Raw genomic sequence first — 18,416 nt, 5'->3', positions numbered from 1 at the left:
ATGAACCCGAGAAGGTTTGAAGAAACGCGAATTCATTTTAAAAGCGACGTTTTCGCTGATGTTCCGTGACTCTAGAAATCGTAACCTGTAAATTGGCTGCCACCAAAGAGTATTGTCAATTAAAAAGATTTTTTGCTATAAGCATAAGACTCTTAGCTTAATGGTGTTTTCATTTCAGTTGTATTTATCGGATATTTTCTCTTAATCACCCAGCCCCTCCCTGTAAAAGAGTATTCTTTTTAGTAGCTTAGAGTTTATTATATTTGAGTTAATTGCTTTTATTTATAAGTATATAAACGGAGGCTTCGTTCAGTTTAGCCCTGGCTAAATCTATGTATTATGATAGTTGTCCTAGTTACTAATATATTCAAAGAAAAGAAGAGTCAGCTTAAAAGTACACTCAGGCGTTATGACTCCCAGCTTAATGTAATGTAATTTTGTTTTCTTTTGTAGCGAGAAATTACCCGACTCCTGGTTTTGTCAAAAGTGCCACGAGGAAAGAAATGCTTTTAAAGCGCTTTCTATCTGCAGATTGCCTGACACTCTTATAATTCATCTTAAAAGGTGAGCTATTTAATTATCTTGATGTACTCTAAAAAACATGACTCGAAGATTAGTCAGAAAGATTATCGCTGCAGCTGTGTCAGAGAAAGCATCTTTTTCTTTTCTTTACGCGGATGAAGTAACGAAAAGCTGGACTTTATACCTTTACTGATCATCTTTGTAGTGAAAGTTTACTGGATCATTTGGCTAAACTATACATGTCTTTTGAACAACAGGTACACTCAAAATGGTGTCAAGATTACCACTCCAGTAGAATTCCCTCTAGAAGGACTTGACGTGTGTGAATACACTCAGCTAGAAGATTGTCCACCGGAACAGTTCCTGTATGATCTGATTGGCTGTGTTTGTCATCAGGGAAGTACGTATCCTACAAATAAAATGAGGCTTTCTACAGTGCCCTTTAAATGTTAGTTGAATGAATGGCGTGAGAGTGTGAGACTGAATTAGATACTCGACCATTGTAAAAAAAAGACGTTTGCAATAAGTACGAAGCACGCAATAACGCAGGGTAATTGATCTATTTTAGGTTACTCCAGCGGTCATTACACGTCATACACCAACACAAATAAAGTCTGGTACCGATATGATGACTGCCATGTCACCAAGGTAACGGAAGGAAATGAAAACTCTCTCTACAGTTTCTGTGTTCATCTAAAGTTATCCTTGAGCTGTCTGTCCTTGGCCAAAAATTGGTATTATCCCCAAGGTTCGCGGCATTCTTATGCACCTATCAATGTTATCAAAAGTAGGTTGAGTTTGATCGTCCGGGTGAACGTAGTCCTGAATAGGACTGTTGTTGTTGACAGTTACTGACGTTTCGACAACCTGTGCTGTAGTCATCTTCAGAGTCAAAGTGAGTTGTATCACGTCAGTTGATGGTATTATACTCTGGTTATTGAAACCAATAACAATAATAATAATCAATAACCAGAGTATAATACCATCAACTGACGTGATACAACTCACTTTGACTCTGAAGTAACAGTCCTATTCAGGACTACGTTCACCCGGAAGATCAAACCCAAACTACTTTTGAAATGACTCCTGGGTTCAAACCTTTCACAGTTTTATCAATGTTATGCCGGCAGGGGGGGGGGGGGGGGAAGCAGGGCATGGGGTGGGAATTTGATTGTCTTTGTTGGCCCTGTGGTGGGGCATTTGACTGATCTTGTCCTCCCAGGGGATGGGATATTTGAATCTTTCTTCGCCCGACGTGGAGATTTTAGACTGCCGACTCGGACGAAAAAAACTGAGACCGAACATATGTTTCTCGCTTGCACGCTTCACGCATGCGCCGTACGGTCTGGAAAACTCATGGAGGCCAACCATTCTCGTCCCCAGAGCCCGTCGTTTCTTGGTCACGTGGTAGGGAAACGAGGGGCTAGCCACTGGTCGGTTGCAAATTAAAGGTCAAATGAACCAAAATTTCGACATTTTTTATTTTAGTTCATTTCTAGTGAAATGTGTTTAATATGAACCAAATAAACATACTATGAAGTTTCAGCTCAATTGAACCACTTATCTCCGAGATATTCGCAATTAAAAATTGCTGTTTTTTGGCCCTTATCTTCGTAGAACAGTCGGAAAAATTGTCGGAAAAAACAGCTTGTGACATCAATGTTGGTCAGGTGAAAAGGGCGGGAAGGGAAATTCAAAACAGAGTTTTTCGAGTCGACTTGGCGCAGAAGTGGTTTGTGCGGCCATAAACCTGGAAAGAACAGGCAATTTGTCTTTAAAAGTTGCAAGCTGTGGTTATAACCTTCTTATTATTTAATTTTCTCGAAGAGTACATCATAGTAAAACGGACCTTAAAGTGCTACTACGATCAAATTTTTGACTACCATTTTTTTTCGCTAGATTGGCAGTTTAGTACTTGAAGTACATGGTGTGCAAATTATAGCTTCATGCGATTAAGGAAAGTGGTATTTTTTGGCGCTCAAAAACCATTAATTTTCGTCCGCCATTAAAACGCTATGTTCCTGTGGCCTGGTTACCAAGAACACAAGGCAATTGCTTTGTGACGTCATTTACTTAACGCAGTACACACAGCATGACAATTTTTTTCCAAGAACTTTGCTCAACAATGTTCTCTTTCCTCCCACTTCGATGCGTTCTTGTTTAGGAAGACTCTTTCGATCTTACTACATCAGGCTCCGTATGTGTGCAGCAACCGCTTCAATCGATAGAATTGTGCTGCACGTGAGTCTGACCAACTGAATGTGAGATTCGAGGAATAGGTTTGTTTCCAGCTGACAGTTTCGCTGTTTTCTCGGTTTGATAACTTCGAAGAGTGCTGCAATAGCATTTACGGGGCTTTCAACGCAAACCAGTAGCGGAAAATTAAACTTGGATCATTTGCTAGCATATGGAAGAAAGATCAATCGACAGATCTTGAATCCGGAAAGAAATCTTCGCATAAAGAGGGAGCGCATGGAGGTAAGCTTACAGTTCGCAAAACTTGCTAAGTTTATTTATATCGCCGGTGGTGATTTTTGCTTTTACTACTGGCGAAGTCATCGAAGATAAATTTTCTCTTAGACCTTTCTTCGACTGGAACGACGACGACTACGAAACTGTTAGGAAACTTTCAAAAAGATTTGCCCTAAGGCAACAGATCACAGAGAGCCCTCTAGTTTTGTAAACACTATTATTGCTCACACCTTGCTCTTGTAGTGTACTATTTTTTCTGTTACCACTATTAACATTCCTTTGAGCTCTCATAAAAAGTTTTAAAGCTCTGTTTGTAAATTTTTTTTATAAAATATTAAAATCTATCAGGATCATGGTGCAATCTGAATGGTATGATATTTTAATATACGGTAAATTCCTTAGTATTTCCAACATTCTGGTCGCCATAACCCTCACTAAACAAAAGGTATGCTTTTTTCAATTTTAGTCTTCCCAAAACTCAGAGCCTGATTAAAACTGCACAGACACATTGTCAGTTCAAACCACAAGCTAAAGCAAGAGAGCCCGCACAAGTTTATTGCAAAAACTGTTTTTGCAATTTTGTAAAATACAGCAAGAATTATTACCATTTACTGATGTGGTCTTTAAAATAAAATTGTGATCCTATCTTGAATGTTGTGTATTGTTATTGTTTTGAGTGAATAACGAAAAGTTTTGCAATCTCGCATTGAATACTTATAATAATTATAATTATAGTATATCATAATTTGAGATGTAAACTCCAACTCAGGGGCACTCATGCACTGAATCACTGAAGTGATGTGACTGACAGATTGCAAGTTAAAAATGAATAATCACCAAGGCTTGGTCACTGAAATATTTACTGCAACTGAGGGTTATGTACATGTATGAGATAGTTTCATGGCCCCTGCTCATCACTGCTGCTTTGTGTTTGACTACTCAAGGTTGTGCTCTACCAGCACCCAGTTGGCCCGTGGTGCTTAACTATTGTTCCGGGGCAACTAGGAAATTTTTCCATAGAAATCATGTGCTGGGCACCCAGGATTTCACGGGTCTGGAGCACTGGGCTCCTTTCAATTTTTCTTAGAGCACAGCCTTGCTACTTCAAAAACCTTGGTGTATCTTTTAATATGGGATAGACTAATGTTATTCCTATAAATGAGGAAGCTTCATGGCCCCTTACCACATACAAAGGCACTGTCCACCCTACTGTAACAATTGATCTGCGCACTTGTTGATCACAAGATAACTGTGATGCCCCAGCTAAGAACCTGGAGGACAAGTTTAGGTCTTACGTACCGTGTGCAATATACAAGTCCATCATTTTTTTGTCATACCAGTGATTACAATAAACAAGCCAAGGGCCGTAATACTGTTTAAAGGCTGCAATGTTATTGTTCTTTGTTGCCTGATTTAGCATAGTCTATTTTGGGGGTATTATATAGCCTAAGCCAAGCTAGGGCAGGGCCCATGCAGGGCAAAGGGGCTTCCCCACTGTTTGAAAAATAAATAAATAAAATTAAGTACAGTGGAACCTTGATATAATGAAGGGCCAAGGGACTGGCAAAATATGTTTATTCTAACAAGGTTTGTTAACTTTTATCGAGGTTCTTTTTCATATTGCCTTATATTTTACTATTACTGGAGTAAAAAAAAATAGTTTGTTAGACCGAGGACTTCGTTATAGAGGTTCCATTGTAATATACATTTTCATATGAATAGTATCTTTGTTGGAATAAGAATCTTCCAGCATCTAAATTTATTATTGGTCCGTTTTGATCCCATCAGTCTGATGCGTGGTAAGCCTTAAAAAGTCAATCGTCCTAGATTTCTGCATTTTCAAACCAGCAAAGCTATGTAGCATTTGCAACAATGCAGAATAGTCTTTTTTGATGATGGTTCTTGATTAAATCTGAAGACTACTCCATGAACTACGGTTTCTTAAAACGAATTATATCAGGTGATGATGTGGTCTCTGGCACATTTCAATGACATGCTAGACAAATTGAAGGCATTACAGGAACCTACAGTGTAATATCATGATCTGCAAACTTCTAGTGGTGGATTCAGCATCACCCTCAGCAGGAGAAAGGTACTTTTCAGCGGCTTGAAATCTATGAACATGACTGCTCAACAATGACTCAAGAAAGGTTCAGTAATCTGACAGTGCTAAACAGCCACAAAGAGAGAACAGCCAAATTTGCTCTCCCCTCACCTCAGTGTAGGTGGTCACCAGCCCGCACACATTAAAAGCTGCTTCCCAGGCCCTCTTAGGGGTTTTAACTCTTAAAAATGCTAGTTTCTAATAATATTTTACAATGGAAAAAACCAGCAAGAAAAACCCACAGAGCACAATCAAGGATGGGCCTCCATGATAAACATAATTTCCACTGTGTAACACTTCTTCCTAGAGGCAGTGAATTTATGGCACACTGTGTTATCAGCAGAATCGTGCAACCTAGTGATGTACTGAACCATTTAGTGTTTCAATACATAACGTTAGTTGCAAATAATAATTTATTAATGCAGTGATAACCCAGTACTCTATGATCTACAGACACCCACTTAATTGGACACCCATATATAACAGGCAGTTTTGTTTGTCCTGAGGAAAAGCATAGATTTTTTCTTTAAAATTAACCGGCTTAGTACGCACAGTAGTAAGCACAGTAGTTAATGTGGACAACAACCACTTTTCTGTGTTTCAAGTCAGAAATTCCTATATATTCTTAATCCAGCTTTACAGACACTGGTTACCCAGGCACTTTTTATTTTTCTTGTCACAATGATGTGCCAATTGTAGACATTGTACCAAGTTCACGGGTTAATAAGATTTTATTACCAAAACATCTGCAGCCAAATAGCATGCATATGACACATTTGATTTTGATACATCTTTCTTTCTTCCCCTGTTTGTTGTCCTTTGATAAATTTTCTGCCTCCTACTCAACAAGTTTCACGTCCTTGGCTTTTTGCTACAGATTGTTCCTACCCTTCTTCCTCCTTGTTCCTTTGTGCTATATATCAAATAAATCACGTGTCTGTGACTTTTTTCCAGAGAGCTAACTTAATATGGACACCCGGATAATACGGACACCCATATATCATAACATGTCTGTGTTAACCGTTCCACTGTATATATTTTCTTGTCTAGCCAAAGCTTCAAAGCTGGTCCCAGTAACGAGAGCATCCAAAAGATGCACACCTGGGTTTGAATAATAAATAAATTTAAAAAAAACGTCACATACAACAATTTCATAAAGTTATCTATAAAAGTTATGGGAATACAAGGGGATATCACTGACAATAGTTGGATGAGGTGAAATCTCTGAATTTTTATTAGCGTTGCAATTTATAAGTTGCTATAATGATCTGCAGTCAATCGATAGGGAAGGTATAGGCAGACACAGCCTTTTCAAAAAAACATGAGCTACAAAGAATGTGACAGTCTTTAATGTCAGCACTGAAAATTATTAAATTGATATACCAAATCAAGAGCGAGCGATCCCCTTATTTATCTATTTATATTGAAAATGAGTAAATTAACTTTTCTGACAAAGAGAACTTAACATTAGATCTAATTTTAAAATCCTCAGCTCAGATACGTAACACTAAAGTAACAATTAAATTTTCAATAATAAAGGACAGCAGTCCGTTTAAGATGGTAAAAAAAAACACGTGCATATGACAACGAGCTGGCTGCTTTAGAACCGAAACTTAGCTGAACTGAAAACTGTACCCACTCTGATTCGCTGTGCCTGAAGAAATATAAAGCAAAACTTTATCTACACTTGGTAAATGAGCACTCGAGAGTGGCTAGAAGGCAGGTGAAATTGGTGCGGACTCTCGATCGTCTTGCCTGTGTATTATTATTATAGCTAGTACGTATACAAATACACCTACCAGTAGTCCGAATCTCCGTCGGCACAAACTGCATAAAATACGACTTGGTGAAGTGTGTTTTTTTTCCTTCTCTGAGGCTAGCTGCCCTTAGTATTTTACTTTCTCATATTCAGTCGGTGCTAGTTCTACAGAGTCATCGTAATCTACGATTTCCTCCATCACTCACAATTCCAGAATCGGGCGAAGACGAGCGAAGCTTTGAGAATCGCTCGCTGTTTTCTCACGGTTCAGGTTTGTTTTCGTGGCGTGTTCAGAAAATGACGTCACAATCAGAGAACAATAGTTTTGTCACTGGAACATAAATTTGTAATGGCGGACGCGAAAAACCTACATTTTCAAGCTCAATATTTTCACTTAGAGGGCGCCAAAGTTCATTTCAATGACCGAAACAGGTACAGCCACTTCTGATAAGCTGAAAAGAAAGCATTTTTGTGAAAAACTTGACATTAAATTTTGATCGTAGTAGCACTTTAACGACATTTACTAATTTCCTTGAGTTGTACTGGAAATGTGCGTGCGTAAGTCCGATTTTTTTCAAGATGCATTCACAAAATGTGTTCATATAAGGAAATTCCTGGATATATAAGGTCCGGAGCTCCACCGTGGACACAAATATCTGCATATCACATATTATCTGCCCAAAGAAATTCAAGTTTGTCCACAATGTGTTTGAAGTCACTGAACTTTGTCGCACTCGAGCTGATTTTAAAACCCACGCTCGATCGGACACTTCTAGCTTCGCAGATCACTAAAATATAAACAAAATCCTCAATGTAGAAGTTTTGGTGTTGATATGTTGGCAGAAAAAGAGTTAATCTTTATCTAGTAAATCTTCCCCAAGATCGGTTTCGAAGCAACCATAGTTTTTTAAACTTGCTCGTTTCGCGCAGATTAATTTTGCTTTGTGTTGTCAAGTTGAACATGCATAACACCTGTTAAAAACCTACGCGTAAGTAAGATTTCCTTCAAACAAAGTTAAAGTTATATTATTGCAAAAACGTCTTTCCAATTATATATAAGATTTAATTACCGATAGAGGTCACTTTAAGGACCATAGACACTACTTTAAGCTGGCAAAGAGATGCGACAAGCAAAGAGAAATTCCATCATGCATGAAATTCAGCTTACGTGAACTAAAAAAAGCTTCAATAAGGTTGCAAAACAACAAATTTTCATCAAAAAAACATAAGGCTTAAGGCTCTTTTACCTGCTGACAACGAAGTGAGCCATGATTCCGACTACTTTGCTAGATTAGCTACGTTTTTTAGTAATAACTGGTCCATGCGAGGGTCTTCATTCAAGCAAATTAAACTCAGCAAACTGAATCATTAGAAAATACAGAAAACTGCACATAAGGATTTGTTTTGCTCGCTTCAGTCAAATCCAGCTCCAGCAACTGTTTACGCGGGCAAAGAGTCGATTGTTTTGGAGTCACTGCCGGCAGTTGTCATTCTCCGCTACTTCACAGCGAGTGAAAGGAAAATTTGCGTACAGAAAGATAACAAAACTATGTAATTAAAACCGAAAAAACTAAAGGAAAAAAACTCTGACTATTATTACTTGAGCAACAGAAAAATGATCGAAATAGTAGTTTCTTCTCGAGTAAGCTTGATGGCCTTCTAAAGTTCCACGGAAGTTTTAAGCGCTCAAGTTTGTTCACTCGCAAGTGTTAGTATTACGATTCTTTGACATAAGACAAGGATAAAGTTGGTTCTGCAAAGGTAAGTAAATCTGGGCATGTAAAAAAGTAACCGTAACTACTAATAACAGAATACGAGCAGGTTTTAATTCAACCTGGCGAAAGAAGGCGAAGCACTGGACACAAAATCAACTCACAAATCGAATGTACAATTATCAGAAAAATACAAACCTGTTTGTAAATGTTCAAAACGTTTTATTCCACCTCAGACTGACGGAATGATCTGTTCAGTTTACTCTAACATTGGTTGTTCTGAATCCAAAGTATTTTTCAAGTGACGAAAAAACAACAACAACAACCAAAACAAAAAAAAGCCTTTACAAGGAGCAAAGGTTCGCACCTCGTGTATTTCATTCAGTCTCAGTCAGAACTCTCACAGAACGAGACAAACAAACGCAGGTGATAAGGGATGCGCAGAAGCTTGCGCAGAACGTTTTTCCCCCCTGAAAGACCAACATTGACGTCATAGTCTCCAGTCTGTCACGCGGCCATTTCAGAAACGTTTTCGTGAAGTTTTCGGAAATGCTCGGATTTTGATCTTTTATCTTTCTATAAAGGCTTGGGAAGAAAAATCTTTACCCAAATCTCACTTAGGATGGTTCTTTTTAGTGTTTGGTGAAGGTAAAGCGAGAAAAGAAAATACGTCAATTTTTTGGTTCATTTGACCTTTAAGCCGAGTGGTTCTGGGGACGAGAATGGGAGGCCAACGGGAACAAGCGAAAGCTGAGTGGATTTCACTGTTTTGTCTTCAAATTCCGTTTGTTTTAGCGTGTTTTTGATCAACTGAACCTCTTAAGATCCTGTGGTATCAAAGTAAACGGAAGTAAAGAGAAACCAAGTCGATTCTTGCAAGTACAATTGATCAGTGTATGGCTCATTCGCTACAGTCGCTGTATAAAGCTTGTAAAACTGACTTTCTTTGTACCCTTTACTAACAATGGTGTATTTAAACTTACAAAATGTGGACTTTCTCCTGAAAGGTTTCTGTATTCTACGCAGTGTAACACGGATTATGGTTAAAACGTATAATTGCAGCTGTAACAGGAACATGTATCTTTTGGTGATGCAGCAACGTTTATAAATAAAGATTGCAGAGTTTTATTTGGAGATATTTTCATTGTGCCTTTCTTGGGTTCTGCCTTGGGATATTTGAAAGCTAGCCCGGGGTGGGGAAATTTGGTTGCATTTGACTGGAATGATTTGCCCGTGGGCAGGGAATTTGACGGCAAATTTTTGAAAAATGTCAAATCCCCACCCTATGCCCTGCCTCCTCCCCGCCCCGCCAGCTGGTCTGAACGTGCAAAGTAAAATGTGGACCTCGCGTTATTTCAAGAAGATACCTGAGAGTTTGTTTTATTTCTGTTAATATTATTTTATTACTGTGTTAAATCTAGGAGATGCCCAGTATCAATTGTTATAGCGAAGCATATATACTGTTCTATCAAAGAAGGTCATGTAAGTTGCTAACTGGTGTTGTTATCAATAAATAAACTAGTAAATTAATGACTTCTAAGAGCTGAGCTTTCCATGTTAGAATTAGGGTGAATGTACGGCTTATTGCCTTTACTGTTTATACCGTAACGTTTTAGATAAGCTTTGGAAAATCGTTCTCAAAATATCCGCATTTCAGCTTAGCCTATCTAAGCGAACTGTATTTTAACATTGAAAAGATCATTTATCTTTTAACATGTAAAATTACTTTCAAAGCTATTATAATAAAGTCGTGCCGGTTAACTTGGATTAGTTGGCTTGACGTACATCAGACTTACGTGGGCAAGACATACTTTCTTTCAGAAATCGAAATCTGGTATAAACGCATGCTTTTTATCTGCTAAATTGCAACAGAATCTTGTGGAACCTATAATTTCTTGCTTTCTTGCAGTGTTAACCCCTAGCGCAACAGCAAGTACAAGTCCAAGGTAAGAACACGTTTTTTTCTTCTTTCGTGGTAAACTTTTGCTGGCATTGAACTCAATTTGACTTTATCGGTTTGTTGACAACCCTTTGGCGACACAAACTTTGCTCTTTTTTCTTAAATTTCCACGACAATTTTCTCTTTTTTAATTTAAAGGGTGCTATTGACGCAGTGATCTTGTTCTATTAGCAAAGTATTCAAAATGAGCAAAATTTTCGGCGATCACAACGAAGAATTCACATTCACATATAGTAGAGCATAATCAGGGACGGAGTCCCTCTTGATTTTTTCATTTCAAAATAATGTAACTAAGGTCGTGTTCTATTGGGAAAACTCTTTTTTTGGTTGTTTTGGTCGATCATTTTTTTCAATTAGCTCAGAACTTTGTTTGAAATAGTTAAAAACGATGGGTGTGTCTGCTATCTGTTAACGAACATCGATTGTGCATGGACTGTCACAAACCAAGGGTGCTTTCCAAGTCAGAACTGGCCAGCTAGACCGGTGATATTATTGAAATGAAATGTTTCGAAATAAGTCTTTTCTTGAAAGTTTTATTCAACCCATCATTGCCTTGTATAAACCATTAACAAATAATCTGATCTGGCCAGATAGTCCTGATTAATATTGGAATTCTCCTGACGACAGGGCTGGTCTGGCCAGACAGTTCTGACAATTGGAAAACGCCTTAAGCTTCATTTTGTACCTTTTATGCTTTTTAATTTTTACTGCATTCTATGGCATCACAGGTCTTTACTTTCCAGAAACTCAGAAGAAACCGATCTACCTTTATTAGAAGAAACCCAACACAACGCAGATAAAGGAGATCTTTTACAAAACCTGCAAAAGTCTGCCACTAACGCAAACGTAAACAATCCTGATTTTATTTTCTTTCTGTCATCTCTTCTTCAAATACCTTACTCGTATACCATGCAAATGTTCACTTTTCGATTTTTTCTTTGTATCAATAGTACTTCATAAGGGCGCTTTATCTTTTCTTGATAGGCAACTATGGAGGAAATTAAAGAAGAACCAGCGCAAGAGTTCACCAATGTTCAATCCTCAAACCAACAAAGTAAAGTTCATACATTTTTAGTGCTTATAATAATGGTGAATAAAGGCTCAACGGTAACCGATTTCTTTGCTTTGTTTTAGATTGCACTAAACTTCCTTCGAACGGCGGCCTTCTGATGGAACGAATCAGAAGGTAAATTTGACGAAATGTTCATTTCTGGATTAATTGTAGAGGGATGCTGATTAAAATGATAGTGCTTGCATTGCAAATCATGTGCACCTGACTCCCCGGTCCAATTCAATAAAACTTTTGCAAGTATAATTTACAAGTGTGGCTTTTGTTTTCAGACTCTCAAACAAAAAAATAGCTACTACACTTGTAAATTACAGTTGTTAAAATTTTATTAAATTGACCCCTGCATTTCCTTTGCAGGAAAAGATTGAAGGCAATGCAGCAGAAGAAGCCCAAGCAAATGAAAGGTAAACAAAACTAGTTTTATTGATTTGGGACATAAGGAAAAGTTACCCTAATCTATGTTACTGCTAGCCTGAATTTCATCCGATTACCTCTAGTCGTTATTACTCCCTCAGTAACGACGTTACTGAGGGAGTAATAACGACTAGAGGTAATCAGATGAAATTCAGGCTACCGTAAAATTCCGAAACTAAGCCCCGGGGCTTATATTTTTCAAACGCCCTTTTTGAGGGGCTTATTTTTGGAGGGGCTTATATTCGGAGGGGCTTATGTACGGAGGGAAATTTGCGTTTCAAAATCGATGAGGCTAGCTTGTAGTGGGAAGGAAATTTACCATTTTTACTTTGTTTTACTTTGTATTCGACGGCAAATTCCCAGTACAAGCCCCCCCGGGGGGCTTATATTCGGAGGGGCGATTTAACGGAAGTTTTTTTTGCTTTACGATTTTGGGGGGCTTATATTTGGAGGGGCTTATTTTCGGAATTTTACGGTATGTTAGAATTTATTGGGAAATAACATTACAAAACTCTTACTGATGTGCATGTACTCTTACATATAAAAACTTATAAAATTTTGGGGCAAAAGACCAAAAGTTACTCTCCTTGATACCCATTGTTTAGATTTTCATCGAAAGCTATCGAATTTACTACGTTTACCCAATCTTTTCCAACTCTTATACCCAGAAACCACATGATGGGTCCAAACAATATGAAACCAAACCCAGGGACCAAATCCTTGAAGGGGCGATTAGCCCTAACTCGGGGTTAAGTTTTAATCTGGGTTTCTTTTTCGTTTGTTCAAGACTATTCTCGCGTGTCTTAATCAATACTTTAACTTGGTCTACAAGCTAAAAGCATACCAATTCATCGCAAAAAGTTAATAGTCCCATCAATAAATTCCTCAACTGATCTGTAAGACCATGGGTTAGGGTAACAAAAAATTAAGTAACACGTTATGATAATAAAATCAGTCTCTTTTGAATTGATATACATAGCAACCCACCAAGAAAAAGACTACCAAACCTCTGTCGTCTGTTCCAGTGAGGAGAATGAAGACAAAAGAGTGAGCAAATGTTATTGTAAACAGTGCGAATATCTCACGATTTTGGAGAAACAGGTATGACTAGCACTGTTCAAGGCCATGGCGCATAATCTAAGGAGGAAACTTTGACCAGTCTGTCTAGTTTAGTCAGCCCCTTGTAAACGTCTTCTTTGAAATCTGTTACAGGTGTATTGTTAATGAAAATTTTCCTTCCAGGTTTTGCCAGATTGCAAAGCCTCACGTTCGTGACCAGTGGCGCTCAGTAAATAAACATTACATTTCCTTATCCGTCCCGGTAAAAGATTGATCACATCGATTTGCTGATAGTGTGTAACACTTAGATCGAGCTCGAGATCAGTGTATTATTGAGTTTGGTTAAGTTATTTATCAGAGACGAGCGAACGATTATTAAGCCGCACGAAATTAAGGTGTAGGGGTTATGCCCCAAGGAAATCACTAAAGAAACAATTTTTTGCAGATTAAAAAAGCCAAACTTTGCACTAGTGAAGTAACTCCTTTGGAAACAGCTGAAAAGGGTAACATAGACTCAAGAAAGTCATCATTAACATCAGTGTCGCATTCGGTGAGTTCATCTCTGTCGCCATCAGCAGCAAACTCCTGTAGCAACACCTCATCATCTGAAGAAGCCACACAAGTCAATAAAAAACAGAGAGACGATGGTCAACAAAGTAACAGGTAATATGTGCGCCGTTTTTTTTTGTGGAAGGAGTATGAAAATGTAGGACTGGATCATTTTATGGTTGTTTTATTAAGCAACAATTCTTCTTACTACGTATCTTTTAGTGAACCATAATACCTAGAAGCTGCAGGGTTCACTTTGTGAAGTTCCGCCAACATCAATGGTAAAGAGAATTTAAGTAGAAAGGAAAAATTCGACCGAATCGCTCCGCCTACATTTGTGTGGTTGATTATGGGTGGTTAAATAGCGGTCACATGACCTTACTCGTTTGCTTGTAAGAATGGGTCGCTGTTGTGTCAAAATGCACCATAGGGCTGAGCCTTTGGAGGAGTTATGACTTCTTTTATTGGTTATTAAGAGATTGGCGCAGAAACTGGCTCAAAATTCGTACCTATAAAAACACGAATAACCTCCATGGTTTACTCATAATCCACTTCTAGCAAATAGATCTCTTACATTCATTTCTTTAAAGGCATAGGCGTACGGGCCGGGGGGGCGAGGGGGGCTGCAGCGCCCCCAAATTTTGGGCAACTCAGATTTTTTGGGCAGCAAGAGAAAATTTGGGCAAAGCCAGTTTTTAGAGACGTTTCCATGTGTTTTTATTATTATTGTTAGTTTGAAGAGACAAATATTTTCTATTTTAATCTGAAAAAAATCCTGATGTCGGTGTAATAATCCAGTTACATTCTCTCGTGACAGTGGTTACCTAGCACTCGAGGAGTTCCTGGTTATTATTGAAGGGTATCATTTGTTGATTTACATATTTATAGTTTTTTATTGTTGAGCACTGTACTGCACTGTACTAACTGGAATGGGCTCTTTCCAGTCGTGAATTGATTAGAATAAACTTCCGCATATCTTTCTAGAATCATCTCCGCTCGTAGAACAGTGTATGGCAGATAGCATCAGCAACAGTGGGTCTGAAAATGAAGAAGTGGCTGACTAGTACTCAATCTATCAAGCAATAATTTATTAAAGTAGACCGAAATGTTTACAAAACCGCTAACAAGAGCGCCTCAATACATACTAAAGAAATCCTTTTCTCCAGCAATCGGCCGGAGCTATCTCCATGATCTTTTACACACGTTTTTAAAAAGATTCAAGCTACTATGAGAAGAAATTGCATGAAAGAGCTTCGTTTTCTACAGATTACGGCCAAACATCAAGATTTTTTTTTACCATATTTCTAACGATAAAAACTTCATCCCAAAATATCTCGGTAACGCTCTTATAGATTCCGTTTTAACTTCACGAACATCGAGGCAACTATTGCAGAAAAAATCTCCCGTGAACGATTTTGTAGGAACACGGTTCCCAGTGCCGAGAAATATTGCTACAAGTAAAATAGACAATGGCGTCATTTCGTTGCTATGACAACTCCGATGTGATTAAACAAATTTTCATCTTTATCTAATAAAACTATTGTAGCAATTTTTCCAAATGTTTGTCTATGACGACGTAGTTATGGCGACGTAGTTGGAAGGCATTGACGCTGAAAAACTGTTACAGTATCGAGCCACCTTCATATGCCAGTACGGCCTATGTTGTTGCATCGTATGGTTCTTGTTTCGTTTCTACTGGTTCGTAAAAATTTGGGCAACTTGCGAGAATTTTTTAGGCAAATGGTTTACCGCTCCCCCTGGCAAAAAGTTGCCCGTACGCCTATGTTTAAATGGAGCAAATGAGGACACAATTGACACCAGCACCAATGTTACTTTTAAAGAGCGCTGCACGGGTAAACCGGAGGTAAAGGGTTTTAATTCTGAAGCAGTCTGGAGCCTTTTTCAGACATGTTAAGAGGGAGTTGCATGAATGTGATAGAAGTGGGGATTTTATAACCGTAAAAATATTTTGAAATCAAAATTCTAAAAGCAGAATTGCAGATTTTAGCTCAAAACGCAAGCCGAAAATTTTTTGTACAGTTATGTAGACTTGCATGAAGTAATTTTAATTTTAAGTGGACAAAAACCTTGTACTAGAATATTTTAAGCCATATCGCATTTTTTACACTTTTCAGGAGCTATAAATGTAGTAAGTTATATGAAATAACGCCAAAGAAAAGGTTCCTATGGGAGCCCGAGAAAATAAATTTCAAAATTCACAGGAATTGCGAAAAAGCAGGTAAAATCATCACGCGTAAGATTTCATTTTGTAAAATTTGAAGCTTTTGAAGTTTGTTTTCTTAAGCTCCCTTAAGAACCTTTTCTTTAGAGTTATTTCATAGCGGAGCTCTCATACAAGGACCATGAGTAAGAAAATTTGCTTATCTATGCATCCGAGAAATTCTGGTAATCACGTGACCGTAGTCCGCCCGTCCCCTGTGTCCGTCCGCAACACAGGAATACCAATGTAAAATAACTCAATCAATAGGTATGGCAACCCAGACTCGAGGTTTTGGCTTGAAATTGCGTGGTCGCCGGGACTTTTAGAGAAAAAAAACATTAACAAAGCTGAGTTTTAATGTCTACACTGACGTGGATAACGGAGAAAGAGCTAGAGCGAGAGATAAAAAACAAACGAGGAGAGGTTTGTTGGAAAAACAAAATGAAAATTTTATATCGGCTGTGAAGTTCTGTGAGAAAACTAGAAATGCTAGGGGTCAGCAAGGAGAAGCCAGCAAGGTAAAAATGGGCGGCGATGAAAAAAAGAAGCGAGCAGGAACACAAGCAACAAAATCTTTGGTGAGCATGTACGACATTTTTTTCCATAAAATGATCAAAATGTGTAACTAGAAAGTTTCAAGCTGTGGTCGTGCAAAACAACAGCAAAGAAATGTACAATTAAGTGTGCTACACGTGCAAAGTTAGACTAATTAGACTAATCTATTTTTTTGCAGTTCTCGTTGCAGTCGCCATTTAGCATTGCTCGATTTTATTTTTTGTTTGAGTAAGTTATAAGTATATTAACGAGAGCTTCGCTTTAGCCCTGGCTAAATTATAATTATAAATTATAATAACAGTATAACTTAATACATTTATAGCCCTCGAAAACTGTAAAAAGATTGCCATATGATTGAAATTATTCTGGTGCAAGGTTTTTGTCCACTGAAAATTAAAATTACTCAATTTCTTGATGATTCCTTCTTAATATTTTCTTGTTTTAAAATCATTAAGTGCTGGCGAGAAAAAACTTGAAGCAGAGAAACTATCAGAGAGACTTCAATGTGCAGTAGAAAACGAGAACATCAGGTTCGTCAGTTTGTTTTCCCGCTATCATTTGTGCATTTACTTGACTGATTAATAAAAGAAGTGTTTTGTTTTTTAATATCGTCTGATATTTATTTGCGTTTGTCTTATCAGACGCGCCGTGATGTTATTAAGACGTGGTGCTGACCCTAATATCTTGGTGAACGGTTTAAGTGCTCTTCACGTTGCTGTAGGACTAGAGTCTCCTCTTAATATCCACTTCACACGCCTTCTGTTAGACTATGGTGGTAATCCAGATATTGCTTCTGCAGAAGGCCTGACACCTATTCACGTGGCTACCATGTGGAACCGTGTTAACTGCCTCAAACTTCTGATCGACAGGGGAGGAAACCCTTATCAGAAAGACAAAGACGGTTTGAATGCATTAACACTGGCTAGAGAGTTTGAGCACGATACAAGCGCAGATACATCAGACTTCCTAGTAAAGCTTGACGATCGAATTACAAAGCAGCTTACAGAAGGTTCTTTAAGCTCACTTTCCCTGAATTCTAGTGCCGCATCTGATTCGATTTCTTCTCGAGAGTCTCCTCGCCAGGGTTGCAATTTGCCAGTTACCAAAAAGGTATCCATGCGAACCTTTACTAGGAAGACATTACGAAACTTGCGGAGAGCTTCGGAGTGCTTTTGCTGTGGGTTCAGACGAATTCGCGGGCTATTTCGTAACTCTTGAAGCAATGAAAAGTAAAGTAAATCAAGAGACTAGACTATCACACAGTTATCAGAACTAAGAAATGCTGGAACTTTTGCATTTTAGTTCAGGGGAATTTTCTCAAATCAGTTTAATTCTTATGTTAATTCTAAGAAATTTTTGTATTTTAGTTTTAAAAATGTGCATTAAATTAAATGGTAGTCAATAAACGTATTTCCCCATAATGCATGTCGTCAAGATATATGCTGTATTTCAAGAAGGCGTGCAATTTCTTTTATCCTTTTTAACCCCTAGCAGACAAAAATCCAAACATTTAGTGTACGGAAATGATTCAGAACCAATTTTCTTTAAATTGAAATTTTCTAACCTTATGTAAAATAAAGTCAAATTAAAAGTTAGCGCCTTCGTATTGCTACCCTGCGAGCAGAGGCTACATTTTTTGCTGTGTAAGCTAGCGTGCGAAAAGTAGCCTCTGCCGACTACCGTTCAATTCCGTCCAGAAATGTGGACAAATTAATTAAGAAAACGGTTTTCTTCCTTTTCTTGACCGGTTTAGAACATTGCGTGAGTCTTGCGTAGCAGATCAGAGTTGTCGCATTTTTTTTCTATTCCCGTGAAACTTGCGCCATTTGACGACAGACGTGACAATTAGTTTTGCTTGCCAATCGCATCTCGATAGAAAATTGAACGGTTGTCGGCAGAGGCTAATTTTCGCACGCCAGCTCAATCGTATTGCTAAACTACTATGATGTAATTGAAATAATAAAACAGAAATTTGAATTTTTGCTCTTCAGAGGTCAGCATTTTGTGCCCTCGTATAGAG

The 18,416-nt window shown here is 38.1% G+C and overlaps 1 protein-coding gene across 1 annotated transcript in view; it reads left to right on the top strand.

Moving 5' to 3' along the window:
• Positions 1 to 17,981, top strand: part of LOC140925772 (uncharacterized) — a 33,125-nt gene extending 15,144 nt beyond the window's left edge. The window contains exons 24-36 of the mRNA XM_073375653.1: positions 454 to 564; positions 780 to 922; positions 1,091 to 1,170; positions 9,991 to 10,051; positions 10,479 to 10,515; positions 11,273 to 11,375; positions 11,514 to 11,583; positions 11,664 to 11,715; positions 11,956 to 12,002; positions 12,992 to 13,113; positions 13,517 to 13,734; positions 16,852 to 16,926; positions 17,038 to 17,981. Of these exons, the coding sequence (XP_073231754.1) occupies positions 454 to 564; positions 780 to 922; positions 1,091 to 1,170; positions 9,991 to 10,051; positions 10,479 to 10,515; positions 11,273 to 11,375; positions 11,514 to 11,583; positions 11,664 to 11,715; positions 11,956 to 12,002; positions 12,992 to 13,113; positions 13,517 to 13,734; positions 16,852 to 16,926; positions 17,038 to 17,614 (1,696 nt within the window). The 3' untranslated portion in view covers positions 17,615 to 17,981. The remainder of the gene's footprint in view (positions 1 to 453; positions 565 to 779; positions 923 to 1,090; positions 1,171 to 9,990; positions 10,052 to 10,478; positions 10,516 to 11,272; positions 11,376 to 11,513; positions 11,584 to 11,663; positions 11,716 to 11,955; positions 12,003 to 12,991; positions 13,114 to 13,516; positions 13,735 to 16,851; positions 16,927 to 17,037) is intronic.
• The last annotated feature ends 435 nt before the right edge of the window (positions 17,982 to 18,416 follow it).

The sequence above is a fragment of the Porites lutea genome, chromosome 2 (genome assembly GCF_958299795.1).
Source record: "Porites lutea chromosome 2, jaPorLute2.1, whole genome shotgun sequence".
NCBI classification, from domain to species: Eukaryota; Metazoa; Cnidaria; class Anthozoa; order Scleractinia; family Poritidae; genus Porites; species Porites lutea.
Note: the sequence above shows the minus strand (reverse complement) of the source record. Positions and strands in the feature narration are given on the sequence as shown.